This window comes from Elephas maximus, chromosome 10 (assembly GCF_024166365.1).
Source record: "Elephas maximus indicus isolate mEleMax1 chromosome 10, mEleMax1 primary haplotype, whole genome shotgun sequence".
NCBI lineage: Eukaryota > Metazoa > Chordata > Mammalia > Proboscidea > Elephantidae > Elephas > Elephas maximus.
The window spans coordinates 32645451-32664024 of NC_064828.1; the positions used below are offsets into that span (position 1 = coordinate 32645451).

Sequence of the window (18574 nt, forward strand, 5' to 3'; positions counted from 1 at the left end):
CCTACATAAGTGGAAAAACATACCTTGTTCATGGATAGGAAGACTTAACACAGTAAAAATGTCTATTCTACCAAAAGCCATCTATACATACAATGCACTTCCGATCCAAATTCCAATGACATTTTTTAAGGTGATGGAGAAACAAATCACCAACTTCATATGGAAGGAAAAGAAGCCCCGGATAAGTAAAGCACTACTGAAAAAGAAGAAGAAAATGGGAGGCCTCGCTCTACCTGATTTCAGAACGTATTATACAGCCACAGTAGTCAAAACAGCCTGGTTCTGGTACAACAATAGGCACATAGACCAATGGAACAGAATTGAGAACCCAGATATAAATCCATCCACATATGAGCAGCTGACATTTGACAAAGGCCCAGTGTCAGTTAATTGGGGAAAAGATAGTCTTTTTAACAAATGGTGCTGGCATAACTGGATATCCATTTGCAAAAAAATGAAACAGGACCCATACCTCACACCCTGCACAAAAACTAACTAGAAAGTGGATCTAAGACCTAAATGTAAAGACTAAAACGATAAAGATCATGGAAGAAAAAATAGGGACAAAGTTAGGAGCCCTGATACCAGGCATAAACATAATACAAAACATTACTAAAAATGACAAAGAGAAACCAGATAACTGGGAGCCCCTAAAAATCAAACACCTATGCTCATCTAAAGACACCACCAAAAGAGTAAAAAGACCACCTACAGATTGGGAAAGAATTTTCAGCTATGACATCTCCGACCAGGGCCTGATCTCTAAAATCTATATGATTCTGTTAAAAAAAAAAAAAATTTTTTTTTTTGTTGAAACTCAACCACAAAAAGACAAACAACCCAATCAAAAAGTGGGCAAAGGATATGAACACGCACTTCACTAAAGAAGATATTCAGGCAGCTAACAGACGCATGAGAAAATGCTCCCGATCATTAGCCATTAGAGAAATGCAAATTCAAACTACGATGAGATTCCATCTCACTCCAACAAGTCTGGCATTGATCCAAAAAACACAAAATAGTAAATGTTGGAGAGGCTGTGGATAGATTGGAACTCTTATACACTGCTGGTGGGAATGTAAAATGATACAACCACTATGGAAATCTATCTGGCATTTTCTTAAAAAGTTAGAAATAGAACTACCATACAACCCAGAAATCCCACTCCTCGAAATATACCCTAGAGAAATAAGAGCCTTGACAAGAACGGATATATGCACACCCATGTTTATGGCAGCACTGTTTATAATAGGAAAAAACTGGAAGCAACCGACATGTCCATCAAAGGATGAATGGTTTAATAAATTATGGTATATTCACACAATGGAATACTAAGCATCAATAAAGAACAGTGACAAATCTGTGAAACATTTCATAACTTGGAGGAACCTGGAAGGCATTATGTTGAGTGAAATTAGATGCAAAAGGGTAAATACTGTATACGACCACTATTATAAGTTCTTGAGAAATAGTGTAAACTGAGAAGAAGACATTCTTTTGTGGTTAGGAGAGAGGGGAGGGAGGGTGGCAGAGGGTTATTTACTGATTAGTTAGTAGATAAGAACTACTTTAGGTGAAGGGAAGGGCAATAATCAATACAGGGAAGGTCAGCTCAACTGGACTGGACCAAAAGCAAAGAAGTTTCCGGGATAAACTGAATGCTTCAAAGGTCAGCGGAGCAAGGGCGGGGGTTTGGGGACTATGGCTTAAGGGGACATCTAAGTCAATTGGCATAATAAACTCTATTATGAAAACATTCTTCATCCCACTTTGAAGTATGGCGTCTGGGGTCTTAAATGCTAACAAGCGGCCATCTAAGATGCATCAATTGGTCTCAACCCACCTGGATCAAAGGAGAATGAAGAACACCAAGGTCACACGATAACTATGAGCCCGAGAGACAGAAAGGGCCACATGAACTAGAGACTTACATCATCCTGAGACCCGAAGAACTAGATGGTGCCGGGCCACAACCGATGACTGCCTTGACAGGGAGCTTGAGAGGGAACTCCTGAGAGAGAAGGAGAACAGTGGGATGCAGATCCCAAATTCTCATGAAAAGACCAGACTTAATGGTCTGACTGAGACTAGAGGAATCCCAGCAGTCATGGTCCCCAAACCTTCTGTTGGCCCAGGACAGGAACCATTCCTGAAGACTACTCATCAGACATGGAAGGTACTGGACATTGGGTTGGAGAAAGATGCTTATGAGGAGTGAGCTACTTGTATCAGGTGGACACTTGAGACTGTGTTGGCATCTCTTGTCTGGAGGGGGGATGGGAGGATAGAGGGGGTTAGAAACTGGCAAAACCGTCACGAAAGGAAAGACTGGAAGAAGGGAGCAGGTTGACTCATTAGGGGGAGAGTAAATGGGAGTATGCAGTAAGGTGTTTTTTTACTAAGGTGTTTTTTTTTTTATATAAGCCTATATGTGACGGACTGAATTGATTTGTAAATTTTCACTTACTTAAAGCACAATAAAAATTATTTAAAAAAAAAACAGCATTGTTAGGTCCTGTGTCATTCTGACAATTGTTGGCATGTTTGATACCATTGTTGTGGCATTTGGGCAAATCGATCCCATTGAGGGTCTCCCTTACCCTTGTTGGCACTCTACTTCACCAAACAAGATGTCCCCATTCAACGATTGCTCTTCCCTGATGAAGTGTCCAAAGCAACCAAGTCAGAAAATGTTCTTTTGTGATCCATAAGGTTCTCATTGGCTAATTTTCAGAAGTATATAACCAGGTCTTTCTTCCTGGTCTCTCTTAGTCTAGAAGCTCCACGGAAACCTGTCCCCCATGTGTGATGCTGCTGTATTTGATCATCAGTGGCATAGCTTCCAGCATCATAGCAACATGCAAGCCACCACAGTGTGACAAACTGACAGACGGGCCAGTAAGAGTAAAGCTAGATAAGTTTTCACAAACTAACCAGCATCCATGTGGAAAAACAGACAAGTGCCAGGCCGCCTTCTACCTGTTCCCTGTCTCTACCACCCCAGGTAGGCACTATCCTGACATCTAACAGAACAGATTCATTTTCTCTCTCTGTTTTGTACTTACAAATGCTCGTACTCCTGTATTTGAATTTTTTCCACAAAATCTTACCTTTGTGAGATTTATTCATGTTATCATATGTGTAGCTATAGATCTTTATTCTCACAGCTGCACAGTATTCCATTTTGTTTAATCATTTCATTTGTGTTTATTTGGCCTCTCAGAGGAGACTGAAGTCCAGCTAGTCTTTGTCGATTCCAAGTCTCAGGAGTCAGCGGGATTTGGAGTAGGCTGCATTTGCAGCGGCCACACCTGTTAAAGCTGTTCTGTAACAATTAGAAAAGTACCAGTAAATTTCTGCAACTTCGTAAGCATAAAACCGGATAAATTACTTTTCTTAGTGTATATTTGATTTTAGTTTGGCTCACTTTTTCATTGAGGTATAATTTGTCCTACACTGAAATGCATAGATTTTAGTTGTACTGTTCAATGAGTTTGAGAATTACATGCACCCATGCAAAAAAAACAGACCCCTGACGGCGTAGTGGTTAAGAGCTTGGCTGCTAACAAAAAGGTCAGCAGATCTAATCCACCGGAGGCTCCTTAGAAACCCTATGGGGCAGTTCTACTCTGTCCTACAGGGTTGCTATGAGTCAGAATCGACTCGATGGCAAAGGCTTTGGTTTTTTATGCAGGAAAACCATAAACAGAGCATTTGCTTTGCTTCAGAAAGTTCCCTTGTGCCCCTTTCCTTTCAAATCCCTTCTCCTAGAGGCAGCCACTTTCTGATACTTCTACCACTAGTTGAAGAATAAACATTCTATTTTCTCATAACAACAACTTTAAATCTCACTGAATTAATATATTCATTTAAGGGAAGAAAAGTATATAGACAATTAAAAGCCCATCAACTGAATCACAATCGTAAGTCAGCACATTGATGCCCAGTAAATCGGTCACCACGTCGATGCAGCTGAAACAAAGCTCCTACAGTATTCCCAGGAGAGCCTTTGAGCCACAGCTGCTGTGGCAGTGAGCTGGCTGCAGCCTTGAGCCATCTGCAATGCTTGTTATGGCTACATTTACCAAAAAAGAAAACAAGAATGCGTGGTCTGGCAAGTTTGACTATTCTCCTTGTGCTTATAGGGCTCAGTATTTGATAACAAGATTTTTCTATCACAAACTTTCTATTAATTGAAGTGGGACACCTGCAGGTGGATAAATTTTGCCAATCAGGAAATTACTCTGAAACCATTAAGCAGATAAGGAACTTCATCGGATGTAAATATTCCTTGACTCCAATGCCTTAGGGTAGAAGGAAAAATTTATGATGATTGAGAGTGAATAGTTTTATCTTCCTGTCTGGAAGAAAAATCTGTGAGCGTATTTCACCGTAGATTTCAGCTGAAGCCAAGAAAGCATACAACTTATGAAAAGATGGATGACTGTTTGTTCTCAGTTGTCAGAATACTCCATAAAAAATCGCAATTTTTATGAGACTTACAAGCCCATCTTAGATGCATTGCCTGAATATGGCAAATGGTTGCATCATTACTGCCTTTCAGTTTAGTTCATGTACATGTCCAGATATAATTGTTATCCAATTAAAGTACAGTGAGACCAAATAGGCAGGTCAGACTCTCACCACGTCTAGAAACCATGGCAAGAAACAGGCAAGCTGATATCAGGAAATCGCATTTCCTGCTCTGGTGCAGAAGTATCTTAAAACAAACAAACAAACAAAAATCCTATCTGTTGCCATGGAGTCAATTCTGACTCATAGAGACTCTGTAGGACAGAGTAGAACTGCCCCGTACAGTTTCCAAGGAGCACCTAGTGGATTCGAACTGCCGACCTTTTGGTTAGCAGCCATATCATTTAACAACTACACCACCAGTAAACTCAGTAATTGTGCAGGCGCCCTTTCAGACACAGGCCAGGCATTGAGGCCTGACTATGAGACAAAAGACAGCACACTTCACTCAGGGGAAGACTTGCCAGCATGCTCTTCTCATAGCCTCCACCTGACTTGGTAAGGATGGCCACAAACACAGGACTCAAGCTCAAGCTCCTCTCAGCTACCAAGTTCACTGGGAAAGGTAGGCTGTTGTTGTCTAATGGACCTTGGGAGAGCACAGTGATGGGCAGGGGAATTGCTACCATCAGTTTTGCATTCTTTCCTTACAAGTGCATGGATGCTGCCAAGAGAATCAGACTAATTCTCTTCTTTTTCTTGCAGGATCCAGCATGGCCCAGAAAGTAACTCAAGCCCAACCTGGAATTTCTATGCTGGCGGAGGAGCCAATAACCTTGGATTGTGAATACACAAGCTAGTACTTCAAATTTGTACTTACTGTGGTACAAACAACCACCAAGTGAGGAAATGATTTTCTGTATTTGTCAAGAGTCTTATAACTAGCAGAATGCAGCAGAGGGTCCGTATTCTCTGAACTTCTAGAAAACAGCCAAATCCATCAGCCTCACCATCATAGCCTCACAGCTCGGGGTCTCAGCAGTGTATTTCTGCAGGAGTATTTCTTAAGGAGCCCTACAGAGACCTGAGAACCCTGTGTGATGCATCCCCATGCTATGAACACCTGGGGAAGAGTCACAGTGCAGACAGGAAGAGGCAGGGTTGTTTCTGCAGAGATGAGGCCCTAGAGGGAACCTTGACTTTAAGCAAAATGCCTCCTCTCTTGATCAGATATGATGTCTAGAAGCAGCATTCATAAAAAAGTATCTTTATCTTCAGTACCTTTAAATACAGGTAGTCCCCGACTTACGATGCATTCAAGTTACAATGAACTGCACTTGCGACCATCCATTTTTGTTTTTGGCACACCTTGTCATTAGTACAGCTTCCTGAGATGAAGTTATAGGAAAATGAATACACGGGATATGGAAAAAATTGCTGCGTTATATGAACACACTCCAAGCATTTGACCAGGATAATATGATGGAAGAGAGAGGTGAAAATTCCTCCATATGGCAAGAACACTGAATTAAGAACTTGATATTGCCGATGTAGAACAGCTCATAGATCATGAAGAAGGGGAATTGACAGATGGGCACTAACTGGATTTTGAAGAGGAAAGAAATGCTGAAGAAAGAAATAATACAGAAGAGGAAGGAGAGTTGTCAAAAAATTTTACAGTGAAATGATTAGCTGGGATTTTTTTCTAAACTAAATCAGAGGTTTCAGTTGCTTGAAAACATGGACCCAAGCGCTGATCACTTTGCTAAAGTCAACAGGCAGATTCGGGAAAGCAATGAGATGTTATGAAGAAAAAAAGAAAAGGGCCATGCAGACAACTCTCACTAATTTCCTGACTAGAAACTCCATCCCCATTCCCAGGGATAATGCAGATGATCCAGAACCTTCCACAAGTGGAGCTATTACTACAGCTCACAAAATGCCAATATACCAAACTCTTCTTCATCGTTGGGGTAAATTTTTATGAGTTGTGTATTTTTTTATGTATTAGAAATATCTGTAAGTTTATATGTAATGTTTCCAACCCCCAATGTCAAATAAGGATAGGATTTACAAAGATATTGATAATACCAGGTAATAGTAATGAAATTAAAAAGAAAGAGAGAGAGGTGTTCAGCTTAGGTCAAAATTGACTCACCGCAGAGTCATGGGAATGGAACTGCATCGACCGTTGGGGCCTAGCTGTTATATATATATTATTCTTTCTCACTGAAAGTCCTAAGCTATAGTTTAAGGGAAACAAGTTTGCTTTACTAATTTCTTGACTCTGGTTCCCAAAATCGAATGATTTCAATTGAGAAATCAATAAATCTCCTAGACTCTCAACCTTTCAAAATTGTTCTTTTTCAAAATCCACATATGAGGACAAAAAACAGTACTCTTCTCCTGACCCATTAGGGGAAACCCTGGCTACATCCTGGGGAAACTAAGCTCTTTGACTCTGGAGCTACGTTTGTGCAAAGAAGTAGGTGAAAACATGCAATTCAAGGAGGAAGTAATAACAGAAAGAGAGATTTCTCATTCTCCAGACAATACGTAGAGGATATTCTTTTCTTCCAGACACATGTGCTCAAGTAAGTTATAGATAGGGAAGGACAATCTCATTTTTTTAGTTCAGTTTGAAGACTTAAAAATTAATGGGCATTTTTTCCTTAGAGAATTTTAAAGTTTAAAAGAATGTGAATGTTAGGAACGATTACAGTTACCTTTGAGCATAAGATAGATGTAACCATGTTCCAAATTGATCCTAGAAAACATTGCCTTGTAATGTATAGTGGGAAATTTCTGAGATTGACGGCTTGAGATGGGTTTGGTTTGGGTCTTATATATTTAAGTTTATACATTTACATATTTAATAACTAAATATGTAAATATGTCACTAAAAAGGTGGCATAAAGTTTAGTGGGCCTCTTTAGATTTTGGAGGCAACATATTCCTCATTTGGGTGTCCTACTCTGGCCCATTTACAAAATGACCCAAAAAGCTGCTAGTTCTGAGTGAGGCACAGAACGAGAGAAGGCTCTGCGCAGGCCCATGCAGCTGTGCAAGCTGCTCTGACACTTGGGCCATACGATCTGCTAGAGCCAGTGACGCCTGAAGTGTCGGTTGCAGATAGAGATGCCGTTTAGAGCCTTTGGCAGGCCCTTCTAAGTGAGTCACAGAGCAGACTCAGGATTTAGAGCAAAGCCCTATCTTCCTCTCCAGATAACTACTCTTTTTGAGAAACAGCTTTTGAATTGCTGCCGGACCTTAGAAGAGACCGAACACTTAACCATGGACCACCAGGCTGGTTTATGGGTGGTTTTGCCCAATATGTAGGCATCACCTGAACGCGGACAGCTATCACACTACAGCCACTTTCTAGCTACAAAACAAAACGAAAACAAATCAGTTGCTGTGGAGTTGATTCCAACTCATAAAACCCCATGGTTGTCAGAGTAGAACTGTGCTCCCTAGGGAGGACTCGATCCACCAGCCTTTCAGATAGCAGCTCGGTGCATTCATTGTCTGTACCACCACTTTGCAATTAAACAAGTTATGTTTGTATATTTAAATGTTAAAGGTAAATGAGCAGGCTCCAAATGTAAAAGAGGTAGGTACACTCCTCTGTAAGAAGTCCTCAGCTTACATTTTGGTTACGCTGTTTTGAGGTTGTTGGTGTTATATTCGTGATCATAGCAGATAGCTAAATTATCATTAAAGGCAACCACATATTTCCCTTTTAAAAAACAAACATTTTACAAAAATTAACACAAAATGGATCTCAGAGCTGAAAGTAAAATGTAAAACTATAAAAAGTTTAGACAAAAACATAGGGTAAAATTTTTAGGACTTGGGTTAGGCGAAGAGTTCTTAAACTTGATACCAAAAACATAATTTATCAAAAGAAAAGAGCTAAATTGGACCTCATTAAAATAACAAAAAAATTTGCTCTGCAAAAGATCCTGTTAAGTAGAGATGAGCTACTGACTGGGAGAAAATATTCATAAACCATATATATGACAAAAAATTTGTATCTAGAATATATAAATATATAAAGAATACAAATGTATATATCAAAACCAAAAAAACCAAACCTGTTGCCGTTGAGTCGATTCCAACTCACGGCGACCCTATAGGATGGAGCAGAAGTACCCCACAGAGTTTTTAAGGAGAGCCTGGTAGATTTGAACTGCTGACCTTTTGGTTAGTAGCTGTAGCACTTAACCACTACATACATAACATATATATATAAAAAACAAACAAGCCAATTAGAAAATTGTCAGTGGACATAAAGAGACATTTCAGCAAATTGGATATACAGATGGCAAATAAGCAAGTGCAAATTAAAAACACAATGAGATATCACTACACACCAGTAAGTATAGTAAAATAAAATAAAATAAAAACACTAAATGCTGGTGAATATGTGGAGGAACTGGATCACTCATACATTTCTGGTGGTAAAGTAAAATGGGAAGGCACTCTGGAGAATATTTTGGCAGTTTCTTATATCACTAAATATGCACTTACATATGACCCAACAATGGAACTCTTGGGCATTTATCCTAGAAAAATGAAAACTTACGTTTACATAAAAATCCGTGCATGAATAGTCATAGCAGTTTTATTTGTAATAGCCCAAATCTGGAAACACCCCAAATGTCCTTCCATAGGTAAACAGTTAAGCAAACTGTGGTTAACCCACACGACATACTACTACTCAGTAAGAAAAAGAAACAAAGAATTTGTATACACACAGCAACATGTTAGATCTCATGCTTTTGTAACTCCTATTTAGTCAAAAAGGCCAATACCAAAAGGTTAGATAGTATATGGTTCCATTTTTATAAAGTTCCTGAAATAACAAAATTATAGAGCTAGGTAACAGACGAGTGTTTTTCAGGGGTTGGAGGACCAGGGATAGGTGTGGCTACAAAGGGGTGGCATGAAGACCTGTGATGACGGAACATTTGTGTATCTTGATTGTGGAGTGGTTACATGAATCTATGCCTGTAATAAAATTGTGTGGAAATAACACAGACACACATAAATGAGCTCATGTAAAACTAGGAAACCTTAATAAGCTCTGTGTATTGTACCAATGTCCATTTCTCGGTTTGGATACTGTACTATAGCTATGCAACGTATTGCCTTTAGGACATGCTGAGTAGAGTATGTGGGACCTCTCTGTACATTTTTTTAAACTTCCTGTGCATCTATAATTATTGTGAAATAAAAAGTTAAAAATATTTTTTAGTGTTAAAGAAAATCTTGGCTAAAACTTCTAATTGTGAATCATCTCCTTTGCCTCCGTTACACATCATACATTCAGCCCTTGGGTTCTCTTAGTTCCCACCCTGCAAAGTAGCCCTGAGCTAATCTTGCATTGATCTTTTCACTCTCTTTCTGAAGTAGGCATATTTAGAAGGAAAGAAAAACTGCCTTTTAACAATGACTTGTAAGAATCAGAGTTTGCTCACTGTGGCTACAATAAATCAAATCGGTGAATGATAAATTATACACTACAGAGAAGATTTGTAGATAACTAAGGGATTGTCAATCCTCAAAGAAAAATGAACAATGTGTTTATACTTTTAGTTCAAAAACTCTGTGTTGCTCATTTTTTCTTGTTGCTGAGTATGAAAAGGGATGGAATGACACAGAAGCAGTGAATCTGAAAGTAGGTTTTTTTTTTTTTTTTTCTAGGATATACTAACGGGGGACAGCGTGTTCTATTGTTACAAGTCCAAAGATCTCATATAAATGATGTTCAATTCAACAAGATAAAACACGTTCAATGACCAAACTTATTTACAAAACTTTTTGGATAAACACATGTTCCGTGAAAAATCCAGTGGTGTGTCTGTCATAAAAAAGTGTCTTTTGTTGTAGATTTTCTACTTTGAATATTTTTTATTTACATACTTGTTCATGTGGGCTAAGATCTTTGTACGAGGACTTTTATTTCAGCATAAATTGACTTAGTAGAAGACTGGAAGCAACCTAAAATTGCAAAAATACAAAACTGCTTAATTAAAATATGGTGCATTCATAAAATGAATACTGGGCAGCCATTAAATCATAAAGAATCTCTAAAAGATGTTTTGAGTGCAAACAAAGTAAGGCACAGAATGCAGTGTATAAATTTATCAAAAAGTACTTTGTGTGTGTGTGTGTGTGTTTGCATGCACACACACAATAGAAGCAGTTGCCTCTGTGAATGAGAACTATGGCACTTGACGTCAAATAAGAAAGGAAAGCTTATTTTTACTGTACATTAATTATATTCTGTGACATGTTTATCATTTGCATGGGCACAGTGGCTCTTGAGTCTCTGAGGTCCATAAATGGAGAGCTCTTTCTCTCCCTCTGCCATGCTCTTCTCTCCCTCCATTCCAGGATCTATCGAGTTTGTGACTCATCACACTTGGTCTTTTCTCTGTAGCCAGGCATAAAATTATTCACAGAAATGGATTTCTTAATTTCCCTTCCCAGTTCTCTGCGCATTGTATCAAAAAGCTTTCTAGACATATCCACAATGCATTTGATTCTCTCTCTCTTTTTCCCAGAGATTGAAGGTTTTACATGCTCAGATTCTTACATCCCTTAAAGAGAAACAAAATCCATTACACTTACCACGTTATTTCAAGTAATTTAGAACTTCTGGTAGCAGCTTAGCTTGAAGGTCATTCAAAGAACAATGGAAAAATGAACAGTGCAGCCAGGAGAGGGCTTTTCTGAGTATTACTTTAAACGTCATATACACTACGCCCTCCAAGTATGAAGGCTGTATTTCCTTATCTTTTTTCCTTATAGTTGACATAAAGTGTGTACTGTGAGATTGCATGTATGGCCAAGAGGTGGCAGTGGTTCCATATCCCTCATTGCACGGGTGCCTTAAATTTCAAAAGCATGGAAGTTACCAAGGGCTTGCATTGATTGGCTGAGTCACCAACAGAAAGGTTCTCTTGTGCATTGGAAAACAAGAACTAAGACACAGAAACAGCTCTTCTAAGAAAAGAAGGTTTGGAATCACAAATTGTATCAAGACTGAGATATCGGGATGGAGAAAATGCTGGGATATGCATTAATAGTCATGTGCCTTCAGTTTGACTGTAAGTTGGAGGTTGTTGTTGTGGTTAAATGTTGTGGACTTGATTTTGACTCATAGTGACTCCATGTGACAGAGTAGCCCCATATAGGATTTTCTTGGTTGTAATCTTTATGGAAGCAGATCTCTAGGTCTTTCTTCTGTGGAGCCACTGGGTGGGTTTGAGCTGCCAGCCTTTCAGTTAGTCCCACTAAAGTTCCATATATTGAAGTTGAAAAGATAAAGACCATATGGGCACATTCATCCAAAGCTGAAGACGAGAGGCAGGGTCTCAGCTCACCCCAGGTTTCCTGCTGGCTGTTTTCAAAACCAGTGAACTAAAAGCTTTGTATCATTTCTGATTTTGTTTTCCTGACCAGGGTCAAGTGGAGAAGACCAAGTGGAACAGAGTCCTCGGGCACTGATACTCCAGGAGGGAGATGATTCCAGCCTCAACTGCAGTTACTCAGTCAACTATTTTACAGGCCTACAGTGGTATAAGCAAGATCCTGGGAAAGGTCCTGAATTCCTCTTCCTCCTGTCTTCAGTTGGGGATAAAAGCCAGAAAGAGAGACTTAGAGGCACGTTATCAAAACAGGAAAGTTCCCTGCACATCACAGCCTCTAAACCTGAAGACTCAGCCACTTACTTCTGTGCTGTGGACACAGTGCTCTCCTGGCACCTGCAGCTTATACGAAAACCCTATAGCTGGGGCTCTTGAATAAATGCAGAGGTATCTCTGTGCCTTTTCTTCTCAGATAAAGGAGTGTTTACTGAGCACCTAAGTCCTCTTACCAAGAGGTTCTATGGAGAATAAAGGCTTGTGTCATGGCCAGAGAACGAAGATGTGTAAATACACATGACTATTCAGTCTGCCCAGGTATCTTCGACAGTCCCCTTGTGCATCATGCTAATGAGAGTTCCAGTTATTCCATATCTTCACCACAAATGCTGTTGGGTTTGTTCTCGTTTTTGTTGTTTTTAACCATTCTGGAGATACGTAGTGTTATCTCATTGTGGTTTTAATTTGCTGAGCACCTTTTCATGTATTCATTGACCATCTGGATATTTTTTTCTGTTCACTCCCTGTGCAGGTTTTTGGCTTACTTTTTAGTTAAGATATTTGTCTATTTATTATTCATTTGTAGGTGCTCTTAATATATTCTGGATATGAGCTCTTATCAAAAACATAGATTGTGAATGATGTCCTTTACATTTGACAAAGCCCAACACCCATTCTTGGTAAAAACTCTCAGCAAAATAGGCATAGAAGGAAAATTCCTCAATATAGTAAGCGCATTTATTCAAAGCTAACCACCAACATCATCATAAATGGAGAGAGCCTGAAAGCTTTCCATGTGAGAACGGGAACCAGACAAGGATACCTTTATAACCACCCTTATTCAACATTGTGCTGGAGGCCCTAGCCAGAGCAATTTGGCTAAAAAAAGAAATAAAAGGCATCTAAGTTGGTAAGGAAGAAGTAAAAGTGACTCTATTTGCAGAAGATATAATCTTATACACAGAAAACCCTAAAGAATCCACAAAAAAACTACTGGAAATAATAGAAGATTTCAGCAAAGCGTCAGGATACAAGATAAACATACAAAAATCAGTAGAATTCTTCTACACCAACAAAGAGAACATTGAACAGAAAATCACCAAATCGATACCATTTACAGTAGCCCCCAAGAAGATAAAATACTTAGGAATAAATCTGATCAGAGATATAAAAGGCCTATAAAAGAAAACTACAAGACACTACTGCAAGAAACCAAAAGAGGCCTACATAAGTAGAGAAACATACCTTGCTCATGAGTAAGAAGACTCAACATTGTGAAAATGTCTATTCTACCCAAAGTGATCTAAAGATACAAAGCAATCCTGATCCAAATTCCAAAGACATTTTTCAATGAGGTGGAGAAACAAGTGACCAACTTCATATGGAAAGGGAAGAGGCCCTGCCTGGATAAGTAAAGCATTACTGTAAAAGAAGAGCAAAGTGGGAGGCCTCACACTACCTGATTTTAGAACATGTAGTAGTCAAAACAGCCTCGTACTAGTACAACAACAGATACAAAGACCAGTGGAACAGAATTGAGAAGCCAGACATAAATTCATCCACTTATAAGCAGCTGATATTTGACAAAGGCCCAAAGTGCATTTACTGGGGAAAAGATAGTCTCTTTAACAAATACTGCTGACATAACTGGATATTCATCTGCAAAAAAATGAAACAAGATACATACCTCACACCATGCACAAAAACAAACTCAAAATGGACAAAGACATAAATATAAAATCTAAAACAATAAACCTCATTGAAGAAAAATAGGGACAAGGCTAGGAGCCCTAATACACAGCATAAACAGTATACAAAACACGACTAATGATGCACAAACGCCAGAAGAGAAACCAGATAACTGGCAGCTCCTAAAATTCAAACACCTATGTTCATTCAAAGACTTCACCAAAAGAGTAAAAAGACAACCTGCAGAGTGGGAAATAATTTTTGGCTATGACAAATTTGATCATTGCCTAATCTTTGAAATCTACAAGATACTGCAAAACCTCAACAACAAAAAGACAACCCAATTAAAAAGTGGGTAAAGGATAAGAACAGGCACTTCACCAAAGAAGACATTCAGGCAGCTAACAGATACACGAGGAAATGCTCAGGCTCATTAGCCATTAGAGAAATGCAAATCAAAACTATAATGAGGTACCATCTCATCCCAACAAGGCTGTCATTAATCCAGAAAACACACACACACACAAAAAAATGTTGGAGAGGTTATGGAGAGACTGGGACACTTACACACTGCTGGTGGGAATGTAAAATGGTACAACCACTTTGGAAATCGATTCGGCGCTTCCTTAAAAAGGCAGAAATAGAACTACCATACGATCCACCAACCCCACTCCTTGGAATACAGCCTAGAGAATTAAGAACCCTATCATGAATAGATATATGCACGCCCATGTTCTGTGCAGCACTGTTTACAACAGCAAAAAGATGGAAACAACCTAGGTGCCCATCAATGGATGAACAGATAAACACATTATGGTATATTTACACAATGGAATACTACGAAATGATTAAGAACAATGGTGAATCTGTGAAACATCTCATAACATGGATGAATCTGGAAGGCATTATGCTGAGTGAAATTAGTCAGTTGTAAAAGGACAAATATTGTATGAGACCCCTATCGTAAGAACTGAAGAAAAGGCTTAAACACAGAAGAAAACATTCTTTGATGGTTATGAGGGTGGGGAGGGAGGGAGAGGGGAACTCAACAACTAGATAGTAGACAAGAAGTATTTTAGGTGAAGGGAAAGACAGCACAGAATACAGGGGAAGCCAGCACAACTGGACTAAACCAAAAGCTAAGAAGTTTCCTAAATATAGTCAAACACTTCGAGGGACAGAGTAGCAGGAGCGGAGGTTTGGGGACCAAGGTTTGTGGGGATATGCAGGTCAATTGCCATAACAAAGTTTATTGAGAAAATTTTCTGCAGCCCACTTTAGTGAGTGGCATCTGGGATTTTAAGAGCTAGTGAGAGGCCATCTAAGACGCATCAATTGGTTCCAACCCACCTGGAGCAAAGGAGAATGAAGAATATCAAAGACACAAGGAAAATATGAGCCTGAGAGACAGAAAGGGCCACATAAACCAGAGACTCCATCAGCCTGAGACTGGAAGAGCTAGATGGTGCCCAGGTACAGCCAGTGACTGCTGCCCTGACAGCGAAGACAACAGAGAGTCCCTGATGGAGCAGGAGAAAAGTGGGGTGCAGATCTCAAATTCTAGTAAAAAGACCGGACTTAATAGTCCAAGACTAGAGGGATCCCAGAGGACGTGGGCCCCTGAATGTCTGTTAGCCCCAAACTGAAACCATTCCCAAAGCCAACTCTTCAGACAAAGATGAGACTGGACAATAAAACATAAAATGATACTGGTGAGGAGTGTGCTTCTTAGCTCAAGTGGACACATGAGACTAAGTGGGCAGCTCCTGTCCGGAGGTGAGATGAGAAGGGAAAGGGGGATAGAAGTTTGCTGAATGGACACAGGAAATACAGGGTGGAGAGTAGTGTGCTGTCACATTACAGGGAGAGCAACTAGGGTCACATAACCATGTGTGTGTAAGTTTTTGTATGAGAAATTGATGTGAAGTGTAAACATTCACTTAAAGCACAACAAAAAAGTAAAATAATGTCCTTTAATGTACAAAAGTTCCAATTTTAATAAAGTTCGACTAATCAATTTTTTCCTTTACACTTAATATGTTTTCTGTCCTGTTAGAATCCTAACCTAATCCAAGGCATTGTTGTTGTTGTTGTTAGGTGCCGTAGAGTCGGTTCCGACTCATAGCGACTGTATGCACAACAGAACGAAACACTGCCCGGTCCTGAGCCATCCTTACAGTTGTTGTGCTTGAGCTCATTGTTGCAGCCACTGCGTCAATCCACCTTGTTGAGGGTCTTCCTCTTTTCCACTGACCCTGTACTCTGCCAAGCATGTTGTCCTTCTCCAGGAACTGATCCCTCCTGACAACATGTCCAAAGTATGTAAGACGCAGTCTCGCCATCCTTGCTTCTAAGGAGCATTCTGGCCGCACTTCTTCCAAGACAGATTTGTTCGTTCTTTTGGCAATCCATGGGATATTCAATATTCCTCGCCAAAACCACAATTCAAAGGCGTCAATTCTTCTTCAGTCTTCCTTATTCATTGTCCAGCTTTCACACGCATATGATGCGATTGAAAATATCATGGTTTAAGTCAGGAGCACCTTAGTCTTCGAGGTGACATCTTTGCTCTTCGACACTTTAAAGAGGTCCTCTGCAGCAGATTTATCCAATGCGATGCGTCTTTGGATTTCTTGACTGCTGCTTCCATGGCTGTTGATTGTGGATCCAAGTAAACTGAAATCCTTGACAAATTGAATCGTTTCTCCATTTATCATGATGTTGCTTATTGGTCCAGTTGTGAGGGTGTTTGTTTCCTTTATGTTGAGGTACAATCCATACTGAAGGCTGTGGTCTTTGATCTTCATTAGTAAGTGCTTCGAGTCCTCTTCACTTTCAGCAAGCAAGGTTGTGTCATCTGCATACCGCAGGTTGTTAATGAGTCTTCCTCCAATCCTAATGCCCTGTTTTCTTCATATAGTCCAGCTTCTTGTATTATTTGCTCAGCATACAGATTGAATAGCTATGGTGAAAGAATACAACCCTGACACACACTTTTCCTGACTTTAAACCAATCAGTATCCCCTTGTTCTGTCTGAGCAACTGCTCCTTTATCTATGTAAAGGTTTCTCATGAGCACAATTAAGTGTTCTGGAATTTCCATTCTTTGCAATGTTATCCAAAGCATGGGTGTGTTTATTTCACCTAGGTCCATATTCTACTTCAAGTCAGTTTTTTTTTTTTTTTAATTTTTATTAAGCTTCAAGTGAACATTTACCATTCCAATCAGTCTGTCACATGTAGGTTTACATACATCTTACTCCCTTCTCCCACTTGCTCTCCCCCTATTGAGTCAGCCCTTACAGTCTCTCGTTTCGTGCCAATTTTACCATCTTCCCTCTCTCTCTATCTTCCCATCCCCCCTCCAGTCAAGAGTTGCCAACACACTCTCCCGTGTCCACCTGATTTAATTAGCTCACTCTTCATCAGTATCTCTCTCCCCCCCCCCCCGACCAGTCCTTTTCATGCCTGATGATTTGTCTTCGGGGATGGTTCCTGTCCTGTGCCATCAGAAGTTCTGGGGAGCATTGTCTCTGGGATTCCTCTAGTCGCAATCATACCATTAGGTGTGGTCTTTTAATGAGAATTTGGGGTCTGTATCCCATTTGGTCTCCTGCTCCCTCAGGAGTTGTCTGTTGTGTTCCCTGACAGGGCAGACATCAATTGTGGCCGGGCACCAACTAGTTCTTCTGGTCTCAGGATAATGTAGGTCTCTGGTTCATGTGGCCCTTTCTGTCTCTTGGGTTCTTAGTTGTCGTGTGACCTTGGTGTTCTTCCTTTGCCTTTGCTCCAGGTGGGTTGAGACCAATTAATGTATTTTAGATGGCCGCTTGTTGGCATTTAGGACCCCAGGCGCCACAATTCAAAGTGGGATGCAGAGTGTTTTCATAATAGAATTGTTTTGCCCATTGACTTAGAAGTCCCCTCAAACCAAGTTCCCCAGACCCCAGCCCCTGCTTCGCTGACCTTTGAAGCTTTCATTTTATCTCGGAAACCTCTTTACTTTTAATCCAGTCCAATTAGGCTGACCTTCCTTGTTTTGAGTGTTGTCTTTCCCTTCACCCAAAGCAGTTCCCATCTACAGATTGATCAATAAAAAGCCCTCTCCCTCCCTCCCTCCCTCCCCCCTTTGTAACCACATAAGTATGTGTTCTTCTCCGTTTTTTCTATTTCTCAAGATCTCATAATAGTGGTCTTATACAATATTTGTCCTTTTGCAACTGACGCATTTCGCTCAGCATAATGCCTTCCAGATTCCTCCATGTTATGAAATGTTTCAGAGATTCGTCACTGTTCTTTATCGATGCGTAGTATTCCATTGTGTGAATATACCACAATTTATTTACCCATTCGTCTGTTGATGGACATCTTGGTTGCTTCCAGCTTTTTGCTATTGTAAACAGAGCTGCAATAAACATGGGTGTGCATATATCTGTTTGTGTGAAGGCTCTTGTATCTTTAGGGTATATTCCGAGGAGTGGGATTTCTGGGTTGTATGGTAGTTCTATTTCCAACTGTTTAAGATAACGCCAGATGGATTTCCAAAGTGGTTGTACCATTTTACAATCCCACCAGCAGTGTATTAGAGTTCCAATCTCTCCGCATCCTCTCCAACATTTATTATTTTGTGTTTTTTGGATTAATGCCAGTCTAGTTGGTGTGAGATGGAATCTCATCGTAGTTTTAATTTGCATTTCTCTAATGGCTAATGATTGAGAGCATTTTCTCATGTATCTGTTGGCTGCCTGAATATCTTC

The 18574-nt window shown here is 39.9% G+C and overlaps 1 gene segment (V, D, J or C); it reads left to right on the forward strand.

Moving 5' to 3' along the window:
• Positions 1–11504: 11504 nt before the first annotated feature.
• On the forward strand, positions 11505–12287 carry LOC126083651 (T cell receptor alpha variable 20-like). The segment is given in 2 exon segments: positions 11505–11591; positions 11947–12287. Coding segments are annotated over 2 exon segments (393 nt in total).
• The last annotated feature ends 6287 nt before the right edge of the window (positions 12288–18574 follow it).